The 21,979-nt window shown below is 40.3% G+C and overlaps 3 protein-coding genes across 5 annotated transcripts in view; 2 read left to right on the top strand and 1 right to left on the bottom strand.

Annotated features, from left to right (window-relative positions):
- The window catches only part of prnpb (prion protein b), a 201,354-nt gene that overhangs the window by 86,415 nt on the left and 92,960 nt on the right, over positions 1 to 21,979 (bottom strand). The window lies entirely within an intron of this gene.
- Positions 11,706 to 14,730, top strand: cldn5a (claudin 5a). The gene has a single exon (XM_074639311.1). It carries the CDS (start codon positions 11,978 to 11,980, stop codon positions 12,626 to 12,628), a length of 651 nt encoding a protein of 216 aa, XP_074495412.1. The 5' UTR covers positions 11,706 to 11,977; the 3' UTR covers positions 12,629 to 14,730.
- LOC141769852 (septin-2) overlaps positions 18,346 to 21,979 on the top strand; it is a 29,966-nt gene continuing 26,332 nt past the window's right edge. The window contains exon 1 of one of the 3 annotated variants that reach the window (XM_074639312.1): positions 18,346 to 18,497. The gene's annotated coding sequence lies outside the window, so the exon portion shown is untranslated. Of the gene's footprint in view, positions 18,498 to 18,540; positions 18,722 to 21,979 lie in introns of those variants that run through there. The other 2 variants (XM_074639313.1, XM_074639314.1) reach the window with 2 other exon arrangements.

Here is a 21,979-nt window from a genome sequence, read left to right as displayed (position 1 = left end):
AAAATATAGTTTTTTTCTGAGCACTTTTGAGGCATTTGTGTCGGCTCAAAATCTCAGGTTCAAAGCTCACTCTTGACCTTTGAAACTGCAGTAGAGAGAACCATTTCAGCTGTTTTGGAGCATACTTAGCTTTTTAATAGGGCTCTCAATCGATTAAAATATTGAATCGCAAATTAATCACGTTTGTATCTGTTCAAAATGTACCTTAAAGAGACATTTGTCAAGTATTTAATACTCTTGTCAACATGGGAGTGGGCAAATATGCTGCTTCGTGCAAATGTATGTATATATTTATTATTGGAAATCAATTAACACAAAACAACAACAAATATTGTCCAGAAACCCTCACAGGTACTGCATTTAGCATAAAATAATATGCTCAAATCATGACATGGCAAACTGCAGCCCAACAGACAACAACAGCTGTCAGTGTGTCAGTGTGCTGACTTGACTATGACTTGCCCCAAAGCTGCATGTGATTATCATAAAGTGGGCATGTCTGTAAAGGGGAGACTCGTGGGTACCCATAGAACCCATTTACATTCACATATCTGGAGGTCAGAGGTCAAGGGACCCCTTTGAAAATGCCCATGACAGTTTTTCCCTCACCAAAATGTATCGTAAAGTTGGAGCGTTATTTAACCTCTTTCGAGACAAGCTAGTATGACATGGTTGGTACCAATGCATTCATTAGGTTTTCTAGTTTCATATGATGCCAGTTACACATTAATATCTAATTAAAGTTTGGTAACAGTAGCCACCACAAGCTGCTGCTGAAGATCATGTAATATGATCACAAGCCTGCAACAGTTATTAAATGGAGTTTGTGGTGAGATTATTTACTCAGCTGCTGTTTCTGAGGTCGAGAATGAACTTTGAACCTTGTGTTTTAGTTGTGTCCCTATGTTTCCTCTTTGAGGATCGAGCCTAAACAACGGTTGTTTTCACTCAACTGACACTCAGCTGGTCAGTGAGCAGAGACGGCGGTAGCATCAGTCAGTCTGTGAGGAGATCCACCTGTTCGGCCCGTCGTTCGGCCTTCTCCCCTCAGCCATCAATCACTTTGCTCTCCATCCCCCCTCTTGCACCTCTGGTGAAGTGGGGCCACTGCCCTTTCTGCCGCTCTGCATCTGAGGAATGTGGCATGCAACGGACTCAACACACACACACATACACCCACACACTGAGGGAAACATACCCCCAAAGGCAGGACCGTACAGCCGATAGATGTGTAGATGTGCAGAGCAACAGTCGTGTTGCCTGTTACTCCTGAGGGCTGAGCTGCTGAGTGGAGCTTTAGGTGGATGTTGGTGGAAGTGATGATGCAGTGATGGAGGTCACAGTATGTTCAGGCTCATATGACGCAGTATTTTACCATATTAACCACTTACCTGTATTTGAGATATGATATTGTAAGTACTAGGGCTGCATGATTTAAAAAAAATAAACACCTTCATATCTTATTTATGGGCTGCATGATTTTTTTTCTTTATCATTGTCATCATTTTTGATAGATGAGGATTTTATGCAACTGAACCTCCCAGAAACTCTCGTTCTCAAAATCACTTAACCCAATCCAAAATATCGGATAACCGCTGCAATTTGGTAAAGAGTATTAACCGACTGATACTGGATTTTTTTAGACAGATGGTGATATATGAGAGTTACAACAAATCTTACCATATAGCAGCTTCTATTAATTTTTTTTTACATAAATGCATAATGAGGATCCCATAAATATCCCCTCCAGACATGTTTTATAGGACATGAAAATACTAATATAATTTGTGTCTGATTGCTCAGTTAACTGGTTCAAAAGTCTTTAAATTACATTACACCTTCTTCTCTTATTGAAAAAAAATCAAGACTCTATAAATACACAAATATTTTTCATACCATAAGTTTTACCTGCTGGACGCAAGAAGTCTCCTATCTCACTGAAAAGAAAATACTCATCGTGTCTGTGCACTAAAGCTTACAGGTTTTCACTCCACATGTGGGTAAATTACATATATTTAAAATGAAAAAAAAAATATTAAATGTATTTATTTATTTATTATTATAAAATGTATAAAAAGAAAATATAAAAACTAAAAATTGAATTGAATATATAATGATTGAACATCCAAACTAGTTGTGATGTCTCAAAATGATGCTTATAGTTACATGCGTACAAGGTGAGCACGGAAAAAACGTTTCTCCTTCAGCTCATGCATGTGACAACAGATACCATCATATGTACCAAGCAGGTCATTTTACAGTAAAAAAAACATCTATAAATATATAATTTGTTTCTCTAAATGACTTCAAACATATCTTTGACATTTCTGTACTGGAATATCTTCTTACTTATTTGCCAACATGTATGTCAATACCAATATATCTGCGAAGATGTAATACTGGCTGACATCTTGGCCTGGTTGATTTATCGGTCCCAAATAGTTGAATAACTTTGGTGTTCCCAACACTATTTATTTGGTGCCGCCAGTTGCTCAAAATATCTGCTTGTTCAACAATAACAGTCTTTATCCACCAGTTTGTGGTTATATGGTGACAAAGTCTTCAATATTTGCTTATTGCAGCCAGAAGGACGTTTATCTTTTTTGCTGATGGTCACGATAAAACAATGTCCTTTTCTTGAACTCAACTTCAGCTGAAGTTGAGTAATGTACAACATCTGCAGACACTTTAACACTGAGGTCAAGTTTTGTAATATTTCCTTTAAAGAATTATAACAAATTGCTTCATTTCCTTTTTCTGCGCATCCTTCTCGAACAGTTTCAGTTGTTTTCATCTGTCCTCTCGTACGTCTCTGTCTCTCAGATTCCAGATAGGATTAGTTTTACTGGACAGCCAGAGACAAAGAGCTACAGCTGACTGTTCCTGCCCGTCTCCCCGTCATGCTTTGACACACAAGCCCAGTATGTGGTAAACCTCCCAAACTTCATATACAAACATTTCACTAAAATCCTCCGTCGTCAGAAACAATAAACCCGTCCTGACGTCAGACCTGCTGCTGCTGGTAGCTTCATGTCAGCCTGTCAGCCCACAGATGCCCTTAATGATCCCTGACCCCCGTGACCTTTAACCCCCTCGAGACCTCTCACAGTCGGGGTGTTATTCCCCGAATCGCTCTCCTCTCTTCTATTGTTTTAAAGTGCTTTCAGCCAAAAGAGATTAGCATTGCCTGGTAAAACTTTGCATGAATTTGAGACGTATTGATGTCGACTGAATCGGCTTCATTCAGACAAACTGCAAGACCGCTGAAATTAAATGTGTAGGTGTCATTTATTTAAATATATTATTATGAACCCTCTGAGACCCGCGATCCCGACTGACTTTACTATCTTTCAGAGGCTCTAACAGGTTCTGTTTTAGGGCTGGAATGAAGCTACAGATATCATATGAAACCTAAAGACATGTAATACTAGTTTGTCGTGAAAGAGGCTAAATAACGCTCCAAAGTTGGACTAAATTTTGAAGACGAAAAACCGGCATTGCCATTTTCAAAGGGGTCCCTTGACCTCTGACCTCAAGATATGTGAATGAAAATAGGTTCTAAGGGTACCCACGAGTCTCCCCTTTACAGATGTGGTGGAAAACTGCCACAGAACTATGTTAAACATTGTAAAGATACATATATATAACATACATATATAAAACAGTACAATGTGTTGGCATAGAAGGGTTAATGTCGAACCATTCTGACAGTGACAGTGACGTTCTCTAGAAAGTGCAGGAAACAGCCATCGTAAACGTTAGACTTTGATACTGAGATATCCTGTTTCTGTTTGTATTAGACCAGAACAGGCCAGATCTGGGAATTACGGGAAAAACCTGTCAGAAGGGGGATTCATCATTACCTTAATTAAGGGTGTGTGTTAAGTTGTTTCGATATACTGATGTACTCGAAAATACAAATCAGTTCTTGTGTCGACTGCAGAGACGCAAGGCTCAGATCTTTTATGCCCACTTTATGATGATCACATGCAGTTTTATGCATGACGTATAAATGTGTTATTTTCGCCTATTCTAAAGTGATGTATTTGAATATTTCTACATACTGGGGTCCCTAAACAGTCTTGGAATTACATAAAGTGGGTATCACTGTAAAGCTGAGACTCTTGTGGATCCAATGAGCCAAATTATATGAATGTGTGATAATGTTAGTAGCCCGATAGTAGCCATTTCGTTGTAGTGAGACCATTTTTAAAAAATTTGACCTCACTGTATAAAATGACCTGTGGTGACCTCATGGATAATCACAGCCTCATGAAACTTTACAGCCACCAACTAGAGACCTAGAGCATTCAGAGCATGGATGGCTTTCCCAGGTAGATTGACAATAAGGGGGTTTCTGAGCAGTTTACACAACAGAAGTGCTCGCCATCCAATCGCCAAAAAATCCAATTCTTGCAGAAATCTCCAAATGTCAAAAGTTTTTGATACCAAACGTCACGCTGCTGGAGGATTACATGTTTGCTGTGCAGTAATTTGATAAAACACAAATTAATTTAGGAATATGCACCATGTAAACACAGAATTAGCTGAAAAAGTGAAGGTTTTATAAGTACATTTTGACCCTCTTAAAGACCTTTATAATGACAGTTAATAATGTGCTCCCATACTTTAAAACAAAATTACAATTAATTAAATTAACTTACCGTCACACATGGGGCTTTTCTCTGGGCAGTGGCTGCTTCTGTGTTTAAGATGGAGCATGTTTATGTGTAAATATGTTTTCCACTGCTTGCTTTTTAAGCCACAGTTGGGGGGAAACCCAGCTGGTTTGTCATTCACAATGAATTTAAGTTTACACAGACACTGGGATGCCAGGGAGGAAAAGTGAAGGAGGCCAGCAGGCTGAAAACACAACAGCTTCATTCTGCAGTCGGGTGTCTTTTCTTTCACTCTCAGCGGTGGGTGGCTCAGTCATGCCGGACTCCCTTTAGTGGATGACATGCACTACAACTTTCATTCTTGAGAAATACACTGCGGTCCCATGCACAAAGACAGAGAAAAGAGCTCAGAGAGAGAAAGAAACACTTTAACTTGGGTTTGTTTTGTTAGATATATGTGACTTTTTTCAAGTGTTGACTTCTCCAACAGTCCTGAGAATAACAAGTTTTCCTGCAATTAGTGTGGAAACAATACACTTAGTACACCTCGAACTCCTGTTTGTGTGTGTGTGTGACAGTCTGTTTGTTTACTCAGCCACTGATTGCCGTATCCTATGTTAATATGGGACTCCGAGTTACCAGAAGAGCTAAAAGCAGCACCACCTGCGCCTCTGTGATTGCAAACATGGTGTATAAACACGAGCTGCTGCAGCCCTCCATGTTGGAGGAGATTTTTTGTTTCCCTGACTGACATCACATACATTTTGGTAACCATGCCAAATCAGAAATGTCTCCTGATCCCTCCCAGACATTCCTCATGCTGCCAGGCCTCCTCTTCATCTCAGCAGAGGGCTGTCATTCACCCCTTTGTCTCGTCCAACTTACCTTCATGTCTCTGTGTGTGTGTGTGAGTATCTATTTAAAATTGCCTCCTCATGATGATATACTGTATGGAAACATGATCTCACTCAGTCAGGCATGAAAGGAGTTGAGACTCCCCGTTTCGACTAATCCTCTCCTATATTTTAGAGATAAAACCGTCACCGTGTGCTCTATTCATCACTCTGTTGAGAAAACACTTCATCTGTTGCTGTAAAACTGTTGTTGGCTTGTCTCAAATGACTCATCAATCCTTTAATATTGTGTAGTTTTGGGAAAGTGCGATTGAATATTTGGCAGCACTTTTTATAAATATTAAGGTTATGTTAGGCAGTTCTACAATTATATCAATATTAATGACCTTTCATTAAAGAGCGAAATTCCCCTGAACTTCTTACTATTTGGCTTACAACCTTCAGGTATCTTTAAAGGATAACCATGATGACACTTTTTGAAACTGCTCCAGTATTGAGGGAAATACCTTAATTTTAAACCTGCAATAACAAACTCCTGGCCACTTAAGGACAGAGGGAACAAGTTGTGAACACAATATTGACATATCATCTCCGTTTTAAGTTGATATAACAAACTTTTTTTATAGATCCAGCAGTTACGAAGCAGCATTATCATTCGTTTGAAGCAATGTTTCTGGCCACCTGATGAATGAAGTCCAATATTCACTCTCTTTTAGCTCCGTTTTTGGTCTCCACCAACTCCTGTTTCTGTCATCTGGCTGTTTAGCAAAAAAGAAGTCTGATTGTATAGAAGTCTATGAGAAAATTAGCCTACTTCTCACTTGATTTATTACCTCAGTAAACATTGTAAACATGAGTTTATGGTCTCAATCACTAGTTTCAAGTCTTTTTCAATACAGCATGATGTTCATTTAGTCAATTATGGTCCCATTTAGAGTAAAAAATCATTGACTGTATATACGAAGTGGACGTAGTCACCATGACGTCACCCATTGGTTTGTGGACTGCCGTTTTAAAACCTTGAGTTCAGCATTTTGGCCGTCGCCATGTTGTTTTTTTTTACAACCAGAAGTGACACGAGAGGGTGGAGCTAAGTACAACCGAACGCTGAATAAGATATTTTTAGGCGACCAAAAATGTTCTAATTAACTTTCATGAAGTGAAAACACACTGTGAAAGGGTTAAAGTTCTAAGACGAAAACACGGACAACTCCCAGACCGGACAACGCCGTGGTAGTGACCTGTCAATCACAAGGTAGCCCCGCCCTAAAGCATCCCCTGCTTTATGGTCTATCTGACTCTAAATGGGACCATAATTTACTAAATTAACATCATGCTGTATTGAAGAAGATTTGAAACTAGCAATTGAGACCATAAACTCATGTTTACAATGTTCACTGAGGTAATAAATCAAGTGAGAAGTATGCTCATTTTCTCATAGACTTCTATACAATCAGACTTCTTTTTGCAACCAGAGGAGTCGCCCCCTGCTGGCTGTTAGAGAGAATGCAGGTTTAAGGCACTTCAGCAATTGGCTTCACTTTTCAGACCTGAAGTTGCCCATTTCGAGTCAAATAGACCATAAAGCAGGGGATGCTTTAGGGCGTGGCTACCTTGTGATTGACAGGTCGCTACCACGGCGTTGTCCGTGTTTTCGTCTTATATGATGTAAGATATGTGACCAAACAAATAAAAGTTAAAAGTTACATAATTCCCTTGTACCGTGTTTGGGAGTGCTTTAACCACCAAACCTCACACACCCAACATATACATACACTCCACCCCTCCCCCCCCTCCTCCTCCTCCTCCTCCTCCTCCTCCTCCTCCTCCTCCTCCTCCTCCTCCTCCTCCTCCTCCTCCTCCTCCTCCTCTCCCACACCCTCCATGTTCCTTCCTGTTTCCTGTTCCGCTGTCCGCTGCACAGGAAGCCTGGTCGTGCTACTGCGCTGCAACAAAAACTCGTGAGTCACCGAGCCGTAAAACTTTGCGGACATGCATTAGAAAAGAAACATGGTGTGTGCTTTTTGTTTTTTTTCTGATCTCCATCTTTTACCACTAACTAACATTGTTTCTCAAACAAACGGCTCACGGGGTCTTTAACTCTGTATACACAAAGCCACATTTGTCCTCCATGTTTAACCACCTGCTGACTCTTGGCTTCACTGTCTGTGAGTAAGCGCCGTCCTGCTGGGGACGTCTGTGGACTGTATGCACCTGCTGGCTCTGAGTCAGTCTGAGTCAATCAATTATAACGTTAATTAAGTCTCCTTTATCTTATGACTCACTGCGACATTCACTTTGAAGAAACTATGTGATTATATGAGATTAAAACTTCAAATTGGCAGAATTTCCATGAGCTGACGTGTCGCCGGTTATTTGCTGGGGTGAGGAGGAGCTCGGGGGAGTTGAGGGTTGTGACCCCTCCATCAAATGCCGTGGATTCTGCTTCGATGAGATCATGCCTGGTCGGTCGAGGGAAGTGACTTTCGACTCGCCTGACCTGAGGCCAGATTCAGAGTTCAAAGTTCATGCCATGAGAAACCTCACCAAAAAAAAGGCACAACGCTCACTGGCTGCAGCACGAATCTGACAAACCAGCGCGCAACCTGACATGACCTTAACCATGTGGCCCTCGCTCCACTCCGCCGGGCTGAGGGAGGTCAAGTTTAGAGGTCAAAATGTCCTGTTATGTCATCTATTTTCTATGAGACATCTCTGAGATATCAACCACATTTATTTATCATTTGTTTATATTCACTCCCTTTGACCAGAAGAAATGTTTCTACAGTGCAACACTTAACATTTGCTCTTAAAGTGAAACACAATGAAACAAATGTGTTTCTGCTGTCACAGCTCTTTTTGCGGTCACCATTACAGGCTTTAAGAAAATCCCTCCTTCATCTTCTACACTGCTGTGTGGGTGTGTGTGTGTGTGTGTGTGTGTGTGTGTGTGTGTGTGTGTGTGTGTGTGTGTGTGTGTGTGTGTGTGTGTGTGTGTGTGTGTGTGTGTGTGTGTGTGTCCATGCCTGCAGGAATGTCTGCCGGCCAGGCCTTTTATTAGGCTCATCCATACCACCACATTATAGGCTCCCGTAACCAGGCAACTGCAGGTTCTGGCTGGTTACCATGGCGAGCCCCATTGAGTGACGTCGCTGGCCCTATTTGCCTCTCTCCTCATTGGAATGAGGGCCTTTTTAAAGGTGCACCCCCTCCTCCCAAACTCTCTCTACACACACACACACACACACACACACACACACACACACACATACACTCACTTAACCCCTCACTCTCACACACACACCCGGCGCTTCGTCACCCTCTGTGCGGTGACTAGAGGAGTGGAACTAACAATCCCACAAAAACATCTCACTGAGGCGGACCAGACTGGACCTTCCAGAGAGTGTCTTTGTGTAGAAAAACCCATACAGACCCCAAAGTAGGAACGCCTACTGTAGCCGACTGTACTATGAGTGCAAATCACATAACACAGTATTCTTGATAACATTACCTTTATCTAGTCATTTCACTCAGTTACAACAATGTAACTAGTTTAAAAAGCATTATTACACGGTTTTGTTGAAAACTCGATTCTGAGACGGTCTGTTATTTCTTTATAGCAGACCGTTGCTATGTATAACAGACCGTTGCTATGGGCACAGCAATGACAAACCATTTAAACAATTCGCCCGTGGGAAATATTTAACGGTTGAACTATTTCATATAAATTGTCCATTTCAAATGGACAGCTGTATTTGGCTTGGTAAAAATACATTTATGTTGATCAAATTAGCTTATGTTTTCTTGTATTTCAGGATATACTAGGCTATATTATGACCAAAAAGTGTCCATAAATCATTTAAATCTATGTACTGCTATCCAGCAGTGGAAATAATACCCTACTATTCTTAAATATTTGCACATTTTGTACAATTTTAGGTCCCGGTATTTAGCTTATTTCCATATGCCACTTTATTCCAGTTCATTATACTTTCAGGGTATAATGTAGCCTAGTTTATACATTAGTTTGACCATCAAACATCAGGCCAACTTTAAAAATTACTTTAATAATGAATGTATAAATCAATTATTGTTATAGATTAGCTATGGATGGATATAATAAAAATTAATAATGACTGACAATGACTGATATATTTGACTTCAGGACATCTCTGTCTATACATGCTGAAAATCAAACATTTTCACTTTATCTATTTAGATATTTTCCAAAGTTAAAGTCCCTAGAAGTGTATGATTTAACTTTTTCCCATGGTCTAGTGTTAAAAAAAGTTAACAAAAAACGCAATAAATCGTAAGATTGAATCGCAATTCTTGTTAAATCGCAATACATATCGAATCGGCACCCAAGTATCGTGATAGTATCGAATTGGGAGATAGGCGTATTGTCCCAACTTTACAAATTAAACTTTACACACATTAAACCTACTTTACAAATTACTTTGATAATCGATTTATAAATTAATTATTGTTATAGATTAGCTATGGATGGATAGGCCTATATTGTACTAGCAAATCAAGCATTCAAAATCAATTAAATGAATTAATTGATACAATTCAAACTTTATTGCAGACTCAAGGTCCAGATAAAGAAAAACCAATACATTACATATCATACATTACAATACAAGAAGCAATATAAAAAGCTATACTAAATATTACAACTTTAATAATAATTTGAATGCAAGATTTTTACTTTTAGCAAAGAATTTTTACATTGTGATAATGTCATTTTAATTAAAAACTTCTTCCAATCCAATTAAAAATATATTAATATTAAACAGAAATTGAAATAGGTGACATAAAAACACCATCAAGGGCACTTTATGGGATATTTCTGGTGTAAATTGGTGTAAATGTTGTTTACAATAAGAGTCCTGACTAGTCATTACATTTCACAAATTATTCTTAAAATGTGGGTGGTGCATAACCCTCCATCTCACCCAAAAAATAAAATAAAATAAAAAATAAACAAATCATATACACAAGACACAATACATAATAGGCTACATAATAAACAACAATCACAGAATCATTGCTATGAATTAATAAGTATAAAAATAAAGATTAAAACCAAGAGCAACTTGATTTCAAACACCAAAGAGAGACTATATTGGATAATCCAAAAATATTTATGACATTTAATGTGAAATGGTAAATTATTCCAATCAAAACTCACCTTTTTAGAACTGCTTTTAATGTGTAATTAGTATTGTGTTTTTATATTTTTATATTTTTTTGATGTCCTTGTTTTTATGATCATTTTATCTGTGTAAAGTGTCTTTGAGTATCCAGAAAAGCGATATATAAATAAAATGTATTATTATTATCATTATTATTATTAAAAGAAGCCTTTTCTACATGTTTCTGAGATAAGTCTGTAAAGACTGCTTCAAAATAAAGTGAAAAGATTTAAAATTAATAGATTTTCTTTTCTTTCTTTCTTTCTTTTATGTCATTTTAAGACAGCAAATTAAGAACCTTATGTACTACAATGGGTGTGAAATGGTCATTTTAGACCGCAAAGTGGCATTAGCCTCCATGTCTGAAAAAAATCAATAACAAGTGCAGTGATTCACCCAACCACTGCATTTCAGCTGCTCCATACCCTTAAAACACTAAAACACTCCCCTGTGAGCCCTCAGCCCATCTCTCCTCTATTCATTGTAAATAACTGTTCAACTGTTAAAACGGAGCGTTTCAGACAGTGGGTAAATACAGGCATATTCAGGTTGACAGTATGAGGAAAATAAAGTTGTTTTTTTTACCATTACAGCATGTAAAAATATGTTCTAGTAGAATCACAAAATACAAGTATGAACCTGAAAATGAGCATGATATGGGACCTTTAAGACAGCAAATTAAGAGCCTTATATACTACAATGGGTGTGAAATGGACATTTTAGGCTGAATATACACCGCAGACAAGTGGCATTAGCCTCCATGTCTGAAAAAAAATCAATAACAAGTGCAGTGATTCACCCAACCACTGCATTTCAGCTGCTCCATACCCTTAAAACCCTAAAACACCCCCCTGTGTGCCCTCAGCCCATCTCTCCTCTCTATTCATGGTAAATAACTGTTCAAACGCACAAAGCGCTCTGGACCGCTTTATTCAGCCTCACATACTTTCCTGCATTCTGATTGGTCCGCTGAGGATGCGGTGACTTCTGATTGGATAAAAAGTTTCTCCTCTAAAGTCCAATACACCCCCAACCCACCCTGCAGATATTCGTGGTCCGGTTGCTACTGACTGTGATTCCAGTTGTTTTCACATCCTCTCACTAAACAAAGAGACTCGGTAGCTGCTGCTTGGGCTCTTAACACATCTCCTGGTAAATGTGGCGAGTGATGCGCAACTAATTGACGCTCCTGAACATCGAGGCAAGAGATAAAGAGCAGAAATACACCTTGCTCTCAAGAAGATCAATTAGTGGAGAGTTTGAAAAAGTTTCAGACGGACTTAAAGAGCGTAAAAGAGTGAAAATGGTGTCAGCCGGACTGGAGATTTTGGGACTATCCTTGTGCGTAATTGGCTCTCTCTTAGTGATGGTTTCATGCGGGCTGCCCATGTGGAAGGTGACTGCTTTCATCGAGGCCAACATCGTGGTGGCTCAGACCATCTGGGACGGCTTGTGGATGTCCTGTGTGGTGCAGAGCACCGGGCAGATGCAGTGCAAGGTGCACGACTCGGTGCTCGCCTTGGGCCACGACCTGCAGGCGGCCAGAGCGCTCACCATCATCTCCTCGGTGATGGGCGTGCTGGGGCTCATGGTGACGATCGCCGGGGCGCAGTGCACCAACTGTATCCGAGCAGAGTACGTCAAAGCTCGGGTGGTGAACGCAGGAGGAGTCGTGTACATCATTAGTGGTATTTTCGTGTTAGTGCCTCTCTGCTGGATGGCCAACAGCATCATCTCAGACTTTTACAACCCGCAGGTGCCCGGGTCCAAGAAGAGGGAGATCGGCGCTGCGCTGTACATCGGCTGGGCGGCCTCGGCAATGCTGCTGATCGGAGGCTCAATGCTCTGCTGCTCCTGTCCGGCAAGCAGCAACTCTGGATACTCGGTGAAATACGCACCGACCAAGAGAGCCACGCCGAACGGAGGGGACTATGATAAGAGGAATTATGTGTAGTGGCTCATGCAGCAGGTGGTGCGTAAAAAGTGACCTGCAGCTTTTTGAAAAACTGTTTTTTTTTCATGGACGTTATCATTGCACCTGCATTTTTTTTTTTGTGTTTTTATTTTAAGAAATCTGAACTTTGAAAAATCAATGGAAGCACATCTGCTGTTTTTACCCTTCAATATGCTCGGACCACAAATTCACAAATCAAAACTGTTTTTTTCCATGGACGTTATCTTTGCACCTGCAGGTTTTTTTTTGTGTGTTTTTTTAAAGAAATCTGAACTAAATTATTCCTTATTATCAAAGGAAGCCTTACTTTTACATATTTCTGAGATAAATCTGTAAAGACTGCCTCAAAATAAAGTGAATAGCTTACTCTTAAAATGTTTTTTTTTCTTTCTTCTATGTCATTTTAAGACAGCAAATTAAGAGCTTTACATACTACAATGGGTGTGAAATGGCCATTTTAGGCTGAATATATACCGCAGACAAGTAGCATTAGCCTCCATGTCTGAAAAAAATCAATAACAAGTGCAGTTATTCACCCAACCACTGCATTTCACGGAGGGGACTATGACAAGAGGAATTTTGTGTAGCTTATGTGGCTCATAGCAGGTGGTGTATAAAAGGTGACCTGCAGCTTTTTGAAAAACTGTTTTTTTTCCATGGACGTTATCTTTGCACCTGCATTTTTTTTTTTTAAAGGGACTGTTTGTAACTTTCAGAATGTCTTGTTAACAGCGACACCTGTGGCCGTTAAGTCAACGAAAGTCAGCGTCGGGCTCGCGCTTGCTCGCTCTACATAGACATGAACGAGCATCGCTCAAAACAGTGAGGCGACACACGTCAGCTAAAACCACAATATCACTCTATATTTTAGCTGCTTGGCAGTAATGTTAGCTGACCAGACGAAGGTCTCTCCATGAATCAATGCTGATCCTAGTGTTGGCTTTTCCTGCTTCAGCCTCCCGACTGCGGTCAGAGGGAACAGGGGAGACACCGGCACCCGGTCAGAGACGATAGCGTTTCTCGCTGCGGAGCCCCGTCACTTCACAAGACACGGGAAACCTCTGTTGGTCTGGAGGAGCTGCAGCATTTATTTCTACACAAACATCCACCGTACATTCACTAGATATTCTCAGAGCTAAACTAACTCTTCTGCAGTGTGTAGTGAGCGCGCATGCACGTGAGGTGGAGCGAGAACAAGCACGCTGTGTGAGTGAAGGCAAGCAGAGGAGCGGTCTGAACAGCGTAGCCACACGCGAGCGCGCATATGCGAGCACGCATGGGATCCCGACCCGGTAGATTCATACGTGTAAAAAGTTACAAACAGTCCCTTTAAAGAAATCTGAACTTTGAAAAATCAATGGAAGCACATCTGCTGTTTTTTACACTGGCCCTTCAATGTGCTCGGACCACAAATTCACAAATCCTTTTTTGTATCTACAGGAGATTAAATAAAAGACTATCAACTACAAGAGGTAGCTCACGACAAAAAGGAGTATCTTTGTTATAGGTACCTGCTTTTGTAAGTCTTTGAAAATGATTAGTATTTTGAATTGTTTACTGTTTTAACTGCAAAGTTTTCTAGAGGAACTCTTGCCATACACTGTTCTTTTTTGCCTTGATGTGCATTGTCAGCACAAACTTGTACAGTAACTTGAGAATGATTGCACTCCCACACATACAAAGACCCATTTCCTTTAGTGGAACTACGCCGACATGTTGAGGACTCCAACAATGTCTGATAGCAATAAAGAAAGAAGAAGAAGAAAAGTGTACACATGTTAAAGCTTCAATAAATCTCGGACAGGCTTTTGTGTTTGTTCAGGAGTTGATGGCGGAGACTTTGAAGTCTAATTTTGGACCTGCAGGTTCCGGAGAGTCTGGCATCTGTAGGTCACAACATGAAATGTTACAGTCCGTTATTCAGCTGCACTGAACACCTGCAACGTGTTTTGCGTCATTTTGTCACTGCAGGAAGTCTTTTTTCTTTTCAACAAATTTGTTTGTTGATGGTTGATGTAATGATTCATTATTCGTGTATATGAAGATGCAATATTGTGTCATTTTTATTAAGATTAAACTGAATATATTGTCTGAAATCTTCAGTTAAAGTGTGTTCTTAAACAAAAACAAACAGAGTTGTGCATGGTGCATGTGTGCAGAGGCAGGAGTGTGCGTAATGCGTAATGCATGCCGTTCCCACCGTGGATCCATAAACCCCCACGGCGGGAGAAAGTATTTTGGTTAGCCATAGAAATCCAGATGACAATGCCCATTCAGCTAGAGTGGGGCTCTGCTGTTCAACTCACAATACTCCACAACCCCCACCACCACCACCACCACCACCCTCACCCTCTTTCAGGCCACCCCCACCCCTCCTCGTCCGCAGTCAATGAAAGGCGTCCAAATTGGAGCTGTGGAGAAAGTTGCTGGAATCGTCTTCCCGCAAGTCACTCCATTGATCCGCCGTCACAACCCCATCTCCCTCCATCAGGGCGGTGCTAAGATAGATGGGCTCCACCACAAAAGATTACACACCATCACTTTGAAGCAATTAGTTTATCCACAGCTGCTTCATGGGCACCACATTTACACTGCATGGGGATGATTTACAATATTGTGATAAAGGTAATAAATATACAGGATTGAACATGAGCAGAACAACAATAGAAAATCACAAGTCTACGAGTAACAGTCCTCTGAGTTAACTGTGACTGGATTACAAAAGCTTATCCATACTTGTTGTGCTGCTCACTTAAGGATCTTAGCAGGTCATATGCCCTCTTAAAATTTGAAATTATGGCCACGCACGGAAGTCTGAATACAGTCAGGGGAGTGTGTGACTTGTGCGCTCCACAAGAGAACCTCTAATAAAATGTATAATGTGTATTCTACTGTAGGCTCATTGTGTTGTTTACTACAGAATATCCTCATCATTCACAACAAATACTCAACGTCCAGTTATTTTACACCTGACTAGCTACACATAGAACACAATATTGATATAGGATTGGATACAAACACTTTCCAAAGCTTTCAACCATATCACACATCTTCATCAGTGGATGGAGTTCGCTCAGTTGCCATGGAGATGAATCTGTCATGATTTCACCCACAGCACTTTCAGGACTTCTCATTGTGTTTTGGCCTAATAGTTAAACATGATGGTTCCTTCTTGACCTTGGATATAAAACAATCTCAACTCAAGGACCACTTGCAAGCTTGTTTGTAGTTGTGAATTTCAAATGAGCAAACTCCATGTGCTGATAGCCATGGGATTTTGGATGAAATGTCTGGAAAAAAGGGTAACAAGTGTGGCTTGAGTTGGGTTTGTTTTGTCAAATTATATTAAAATCATAATCATATTTCACATTTCCAAGGTCAAGAATGATTTTTCATGTAGAGCTGAAACAGTTAGTCGATTAAAGGGACTATTTGTAACTTTCAGAAATGCTTGTTAACAGCGACACCTTTGGCCGTTAAGTCAACGAAAGTCAGCGTCGGGCTCGCGCTTGCTCGCTCTAAATATACCTCAACGAGCATCGCTCAAAACAGTGAGGCGACAGACGTCAGCTAAAACCACAATATCACTCTATATTTCACCTGCTTGGCAGTAATGTTAGCTGACCAGACGAAGGTCTCCATGAATCAATGCTGGCTTTTTCCTGCCTCAGGCTGAGGCAGGAAAAGCGGGTCGGTGCCGGGACTGAGCAGGAAGAGAAACGCTACCAAATCCGACCGGGTGCCGCTGATAACGTTACTCGCTGCGGAGCTCCGTCACTTCACAAGACACGGGAAACCTCTGTTGGTCTGGAGGAGCTGCAGCATTTATTTCTGCACAAACGTCCACTGCAAATTCACTAGATATTCTCAGAGCTACGAAGTCTTCTGCAGTGTGGAGTGAGCACACGTTCACGTCTAGAGGTGGAGCGAGCAGAGCGAGAACGCGTGCTCACTCCACATTGCAGTGTGAGTGAAGGCAAGCAGGCAGCGAAGGAGAGGCTCCGGCCACATGCGAGCGTGCATATGCGAGCGCGCATGTGTCCCGACCCGGTACATTTATACGCTTAAAAAGTTACAAACAGTCCCTTTAAAGGTAGGGTTGGTAAAGAGTTTAGAAATATTTTTTTGTTATATTAGTTGAAATTCTCATTACATCCCGAAAGCAATCAATAAATCAAACGCTCTGACAAAAAAAGGAATACAAATCTGGTATCTGTGGCTGTCACGGAACTGTAATAAGCCCGTCCAATCATTTCATTCGGCCCTGCGATTAATCAGTTAGTTGATCAACAAAAAATTAATCGCCAACTATTTTAATAATCGTCATTTTATAGATAAAAAAATGGCAGAAATTCACTGATTCCAGCTTCTCAACTATGAATATTTGCTGGTTTATAAGTCTTCTTTGATATTGAACTGAATATCTTTGGGCTGTTTTTTTTCTTTGTGACTGTTGCTTCAGCAAAATAATTTGATTATGTTAACATCTGAAGTGAGTAAACAAATAATTGATTAACTGATAAAATAATTGACAGAATAATTGGTAATGAACATAATTATTACTTGTATACTTTGATGCTTAAAGGGACTGTTTGTAACTTTCAGAATTGCTTGTTAACAGCGACACCTGTGGCCGTTAAGTCAACGAAAGTCAGCGTCGGGCTCGCGCTTGCTCGCTCTAAATAGACTTGAACGAGCATCGCTCTAAACAATCAGGCGACACACGTCAGCTAAAACCACAATATCACTCTATATTTAACCTGCTTGGCAGCAATGTTAGCTGACCAGACGAAGGTCTCTCATGAATCACTGCTGATCCTAGTGTTGGCTTTTCCTGCTTCAGCAAAAGCAGGTCGGTGCCGGGGCTGAAGCAGGAAGAGAAACATTATCGTCTCCCGACTGCGCCCGCAGGGAGACACCGGCACCCGGTCAGAGACGATAACGTTTCTCGCTGCGGAGCCCCGTCACTTCACAAGACACGGGAAACCTCTGTTGGTCTGGAGGAGCTGCAGCAGTTATTTCTGCACAAACGTGTATATTCACTAGATATTCTCAGAGCTAAACTAACTCTTCTGCAGTGTGGAGTGAGTGAAGGCAAACAGGCAGAGGAGCAGAGACTTCAGCCACACGCGAGCGAGCATATGCGAGATATGCGAGCGCGCATATGCGAGCGCGCGCATGTGTCCCGACCCGGTACATTTATACGCTTAAAAAGTTACAAACAGTCCCTTTAAAACAAAATTACAATGAATTTAATGAACTTACTGTCACACATGGGGATTTTCAAAACCATATAGATATTGTATATTTGTGACATCATAAATGGACAGAAGTCCTAACGGCTTGTTTCAAACGCACAATTTCTGAAAACTGTGTGTATTTCTCCGTATTTTGGTGTGTATTTCTACGTATATTGAGCATTTTTTATATTTTAACAGTATTTTATAAAGCACTTAAACCTGCTTTATAATATAAAAGACATGAAAATCTCACTTTTTTTACAATATGGGACCTTTAAGCCAGCTGCCCGTTTTAAATGGACATGTCCATTCGCCCGTTGGAAATACTTAACGGTTTGATATCAAACCGTTAAGTATTTCCAACGGGCGAATTTGTTTAAGAAACTGTAACACTCCAGGCAGCCATTTTGGATCCTGTATGGAATGGTGTTCGGTGGGTCCGCCCGTCCTGACCGTTGAGCCGTAATGGCGTCAGTGGCGCAGCCGTTGGTGATGAAAATCATCAGGGACTGGACGAGGAGGGCGGAGCGGACTCTCTCACGGGGAACGGTTTCCGGGTTTCCCTTCCTGGGCTGGGACAGCGGCAAGAAGCTCCCCGTTGATTAACAATAAGTCAAAGTTACACTCAGGTAAGGCACTACTTAGTTGTTTGTTGTTTGTTCGTTTTACTGTTTGAATGAGACGGAGGAAGAAGGAGGAAGAAGACTCACCGGAGTGACGGTTGAAGTCTCGAGCTGGGAACATGACACCAACCGCCGTAACAACTGTTTCTAACTAAAGTCTGATAAACGTTGACAAAGTTTCAGAGCTGTGTTACACTCAAAACTCGGTTTATAAAGCGAGTTTTTAAAGGATTAGTATTTAAGTTTACTTTATCACAGTTTAAGGAGTATTTAAGTGCGTAGGTATAGATTATAAAGTCATTGTCCCAGTTGATGTTTGGTAAACTCAGACTGGGTGTGGTGGACATCCAAATGTTTCAGACAGACACACACAGAGAGAGAGAGAGGCCTTCACACACGTTTCAATCTCCCTCATCCACTGACTGAAGCACTGATTTATACATTATTTCACATAAATGTCCAAGTAAATATTTCCTCCTCTTTAAATGTTCACAACAATGATGATAGCCCTTTTATTTTGAGTGCTTTTGACCTCCTTTACTGTCCCTTTGTCTTAGTTCATACTTGATAACTGCAGGGAAACTACTCTTCAGTGGGCTTTCATATTCCCAAATCAGTACCATATAAAAAAAATCTGCATCAGACGTGCCATTCTAAGTATCGACTTCCACAAATTTCCTGTAAATCCCTCTTGTTTAAAGGGACTGTTTGTAAGAATCAGAAATACTTGTTAACAGCGACACCTGTGGCCGTTAACTCAACGAAAGTCAGCGTCGGGCTCGTGCTCGCTCTACATAGATATGAACGAGCATCGCTCAAAACAGTGAGGTGACACACGTCAGCTAAAAAAACACAATATCACTCTATATTTCACCTGCTTGGCAGTAATGTTAGCTGACCAGACGAAGGTCTCTCCATGAATCAACGCTGATCCTAGTGTTGGCTTTTCCTGCCTCAGCCTCCCGACCGCGGTCGGAGGGAACAGGGAACACACCGGCAACCAGTCGGAGACGATAACGTTTCTCGCTGAGGAGCCCCGTCACTTCACAAGACACGGGAAACCTTAAGCACAAGTACCTCAAAATTGTACTTAAAGGTCCCATATTGTAAAAAGTGAGATTTTTATGTCTTTTATATTATAAAGCAGGTTTAAGTGCTTTATAAATACTGTTAAACTATCAAAATGCTCAATATACAGAGAAACACACACAGTCCGTATTCAGAAATTGTGCGTTTGAAACAAGCCATCAGGATTTCTGTCCATTGGTGATGTCACAAATATCCAATATTTAGACCATTACATGGTTTTAAACGTAAACATTCTAAATGTGTCCCAGTTTATTTCCTGTTAGCAGTGTATGTGAATGACATCAGCTGACAGGAAGTAAACATGGACCCAAACTGTTGCCTAGCAACGCAATTCCGTTGAAATGCACTAAAACGGAGCGTTTCAAACAGAGGGTAAATAAAGGTATATTCAGGCAGACAGTATGAGGAAAATTACGTTTTTTTTAAACATTACAGCATATAAACATGTTCTGGTAGAAACACAAAATACAAGTATGAACCTGAAAATATGCATGATATGGGACCTTTAAATCATAAACTTCTAGGGACTTTTACTTTGGAAAATATCTAAATTGATAAAGTGAAAATGTTTGATTTTCAGCATGTATGTAGTAAGAGATGTCCTGAAGTCAAATATATAAGTCATTGTCAGGCATTATTAATTTGTAATATATTCAGCCCTTTTATTTTGAAAACACTCAGTGCTTTTGACCTCCTTTACTGTCCCTTTGTCCCAGTTTATTCTTAATAACTACAGGGAAACTGCACTCCAGTGGGCCTTCATATTCCTAAATCAGTACCATATAAAAATCAGCATTAGACGTGCCATTCAAAGCATCGACTTCCACAAAATTTCCTGTAAATCCCACTTGTTTAACATTCCTGAACTCTGAAATCGCTTTCTAACATCTGATTTATCCATGACCTTTTGATTGTAAAGGCACATTTTTTGCCAAATAAATTCAGTGTTTAGACAACTATACAATAACAGCGGGAAACAATAACATATTCGCATTATGTGTCTGTCTAAGATGTGGCTGAGGGCCACTATTGAAGAATTATCATCCATCTTTGCTTGTGTTTTTGGCCCAGTGAAAACATGCATATTTCACTTCCTGTCTTGCGTAATGGTGAACACTATGGGTATGATGGCAGTCTGTGAGAGCTGTAATCTCGGGCTGGCAGCTGCCTTTTAATTCAGAAACATTTTAGCTTTTTACCCAGCTGGACACAGATCAGTTTTCTATCAGACGCACATCTCTTAGTACTGAAAGATGTCTCAGGCCTCGGAAACAGCACCTTCACCGCTCTCTGACCTTTCGCCTTCCTGCGACCTTATCTCACAATCGCTGGCCGGCACAGGAGCGTCAGGGAAGACATCTGTCTGAAACTATAAACTACAAGGGCATGTTTCCTCCCCTTTTACACTGTGGTGTGAATGGAAAAACAAAGCTTGATTCACATTGACAGACCCAAGTGGACCTGAACTATTGTGGCAGAGATTTGAATGATGGTGTTACACAGCAGGACACCTTTGTTCACTAGAAACACCGGGTGAAGAAACGCACGTTAGAAATAACTTTGATCCCTACAAGTACCAGATTTATTCTGATAACATTGTCATATTTGACATTTGACTTACTCTACTGTATGCTGTCAGCAGGGCTGGGCAATATATTGATATTATATCGTTATTGTGATGTGAAACTAGATATAATCTTAGATTTTGTATATTGTATTATCGTTATATGTTATATTACAAGTATTGTCTTTTCCTGGTTTTAAAGACTGCACTAAAGTAAAGTGATGTAATGTTCCGAACTTACCAGATTGTTCTAGGTGTTCCCACTATTTGCCTTTACCCACTTAGTCATATAAAAAATCTCATTATGTAAATATTTTGTGAAAGCAATATCGATATCGAGGTATTTGGTCAAAAATATTGTGTTATTTAATTTTCTCCATATCGCCCAGCCCTAGCTGTCAGTCAAGTAAATATGTTTATTTTCACTAAATGCCGGCGTAGTGAAGCTGTGATGACCTCAATTTAGGGCTGCAACTAACACTTATTTTCGTAATTGAATAATCTGTCATAACAATTTATATTGTGAAATTGTTCTTTATCTGGAATTTCAACTGAGAAACCATTTATAGATCAAATAACTGGATAAAGGGGTGTCTGATTCTGGCAAAATAAAAATCAAAGTAGATCATCACATTGATGCAGAAATTCTGTAAATCCAAAATTGCTGTAAAGCAGTCCTGCCGATTTTGCTCATTGATCTTCAACATTGCCCATAATGTTGATATTAAAGAGATCTACCAAGGTATTAACATTATGTAGGGCTGCAACTAACGATTATTTTCATTGTCGATTATTTTCTCGATTAATCGATTTGTTGTTTGGTTTATAAAATGTC

This window comes from Sebastes fasciatus, chromosome 6 (assembly GCF_043250625.1).
Source record: "Sebastes fasciatus isolate fSebFas1 chromosome 6, fSebFas1.pri, whole genome shotgun sequence".
Taxonomy (NCBI): Eukaryota; Metazoa; Chordata; class Actinopteri; order Perciformes; family Sebastidae; genus Sebastes; species Sebastes fasciatus.
The sequence above is the reverse complement of the archived record's forward strand: the minus strand, read 5'-3'. Positions and strand labels throughout refer to the sequence as shown.

What these genes read in the sequence shown, in the direction of transcription:
- cldn5a (XM_074639311.1), top strand. Translation starts at nt 11,978, where the DNA reads ATGGTGTCAGCCGGACTGGAGATTTTGGGACTATCCTTGTGCGTAATT.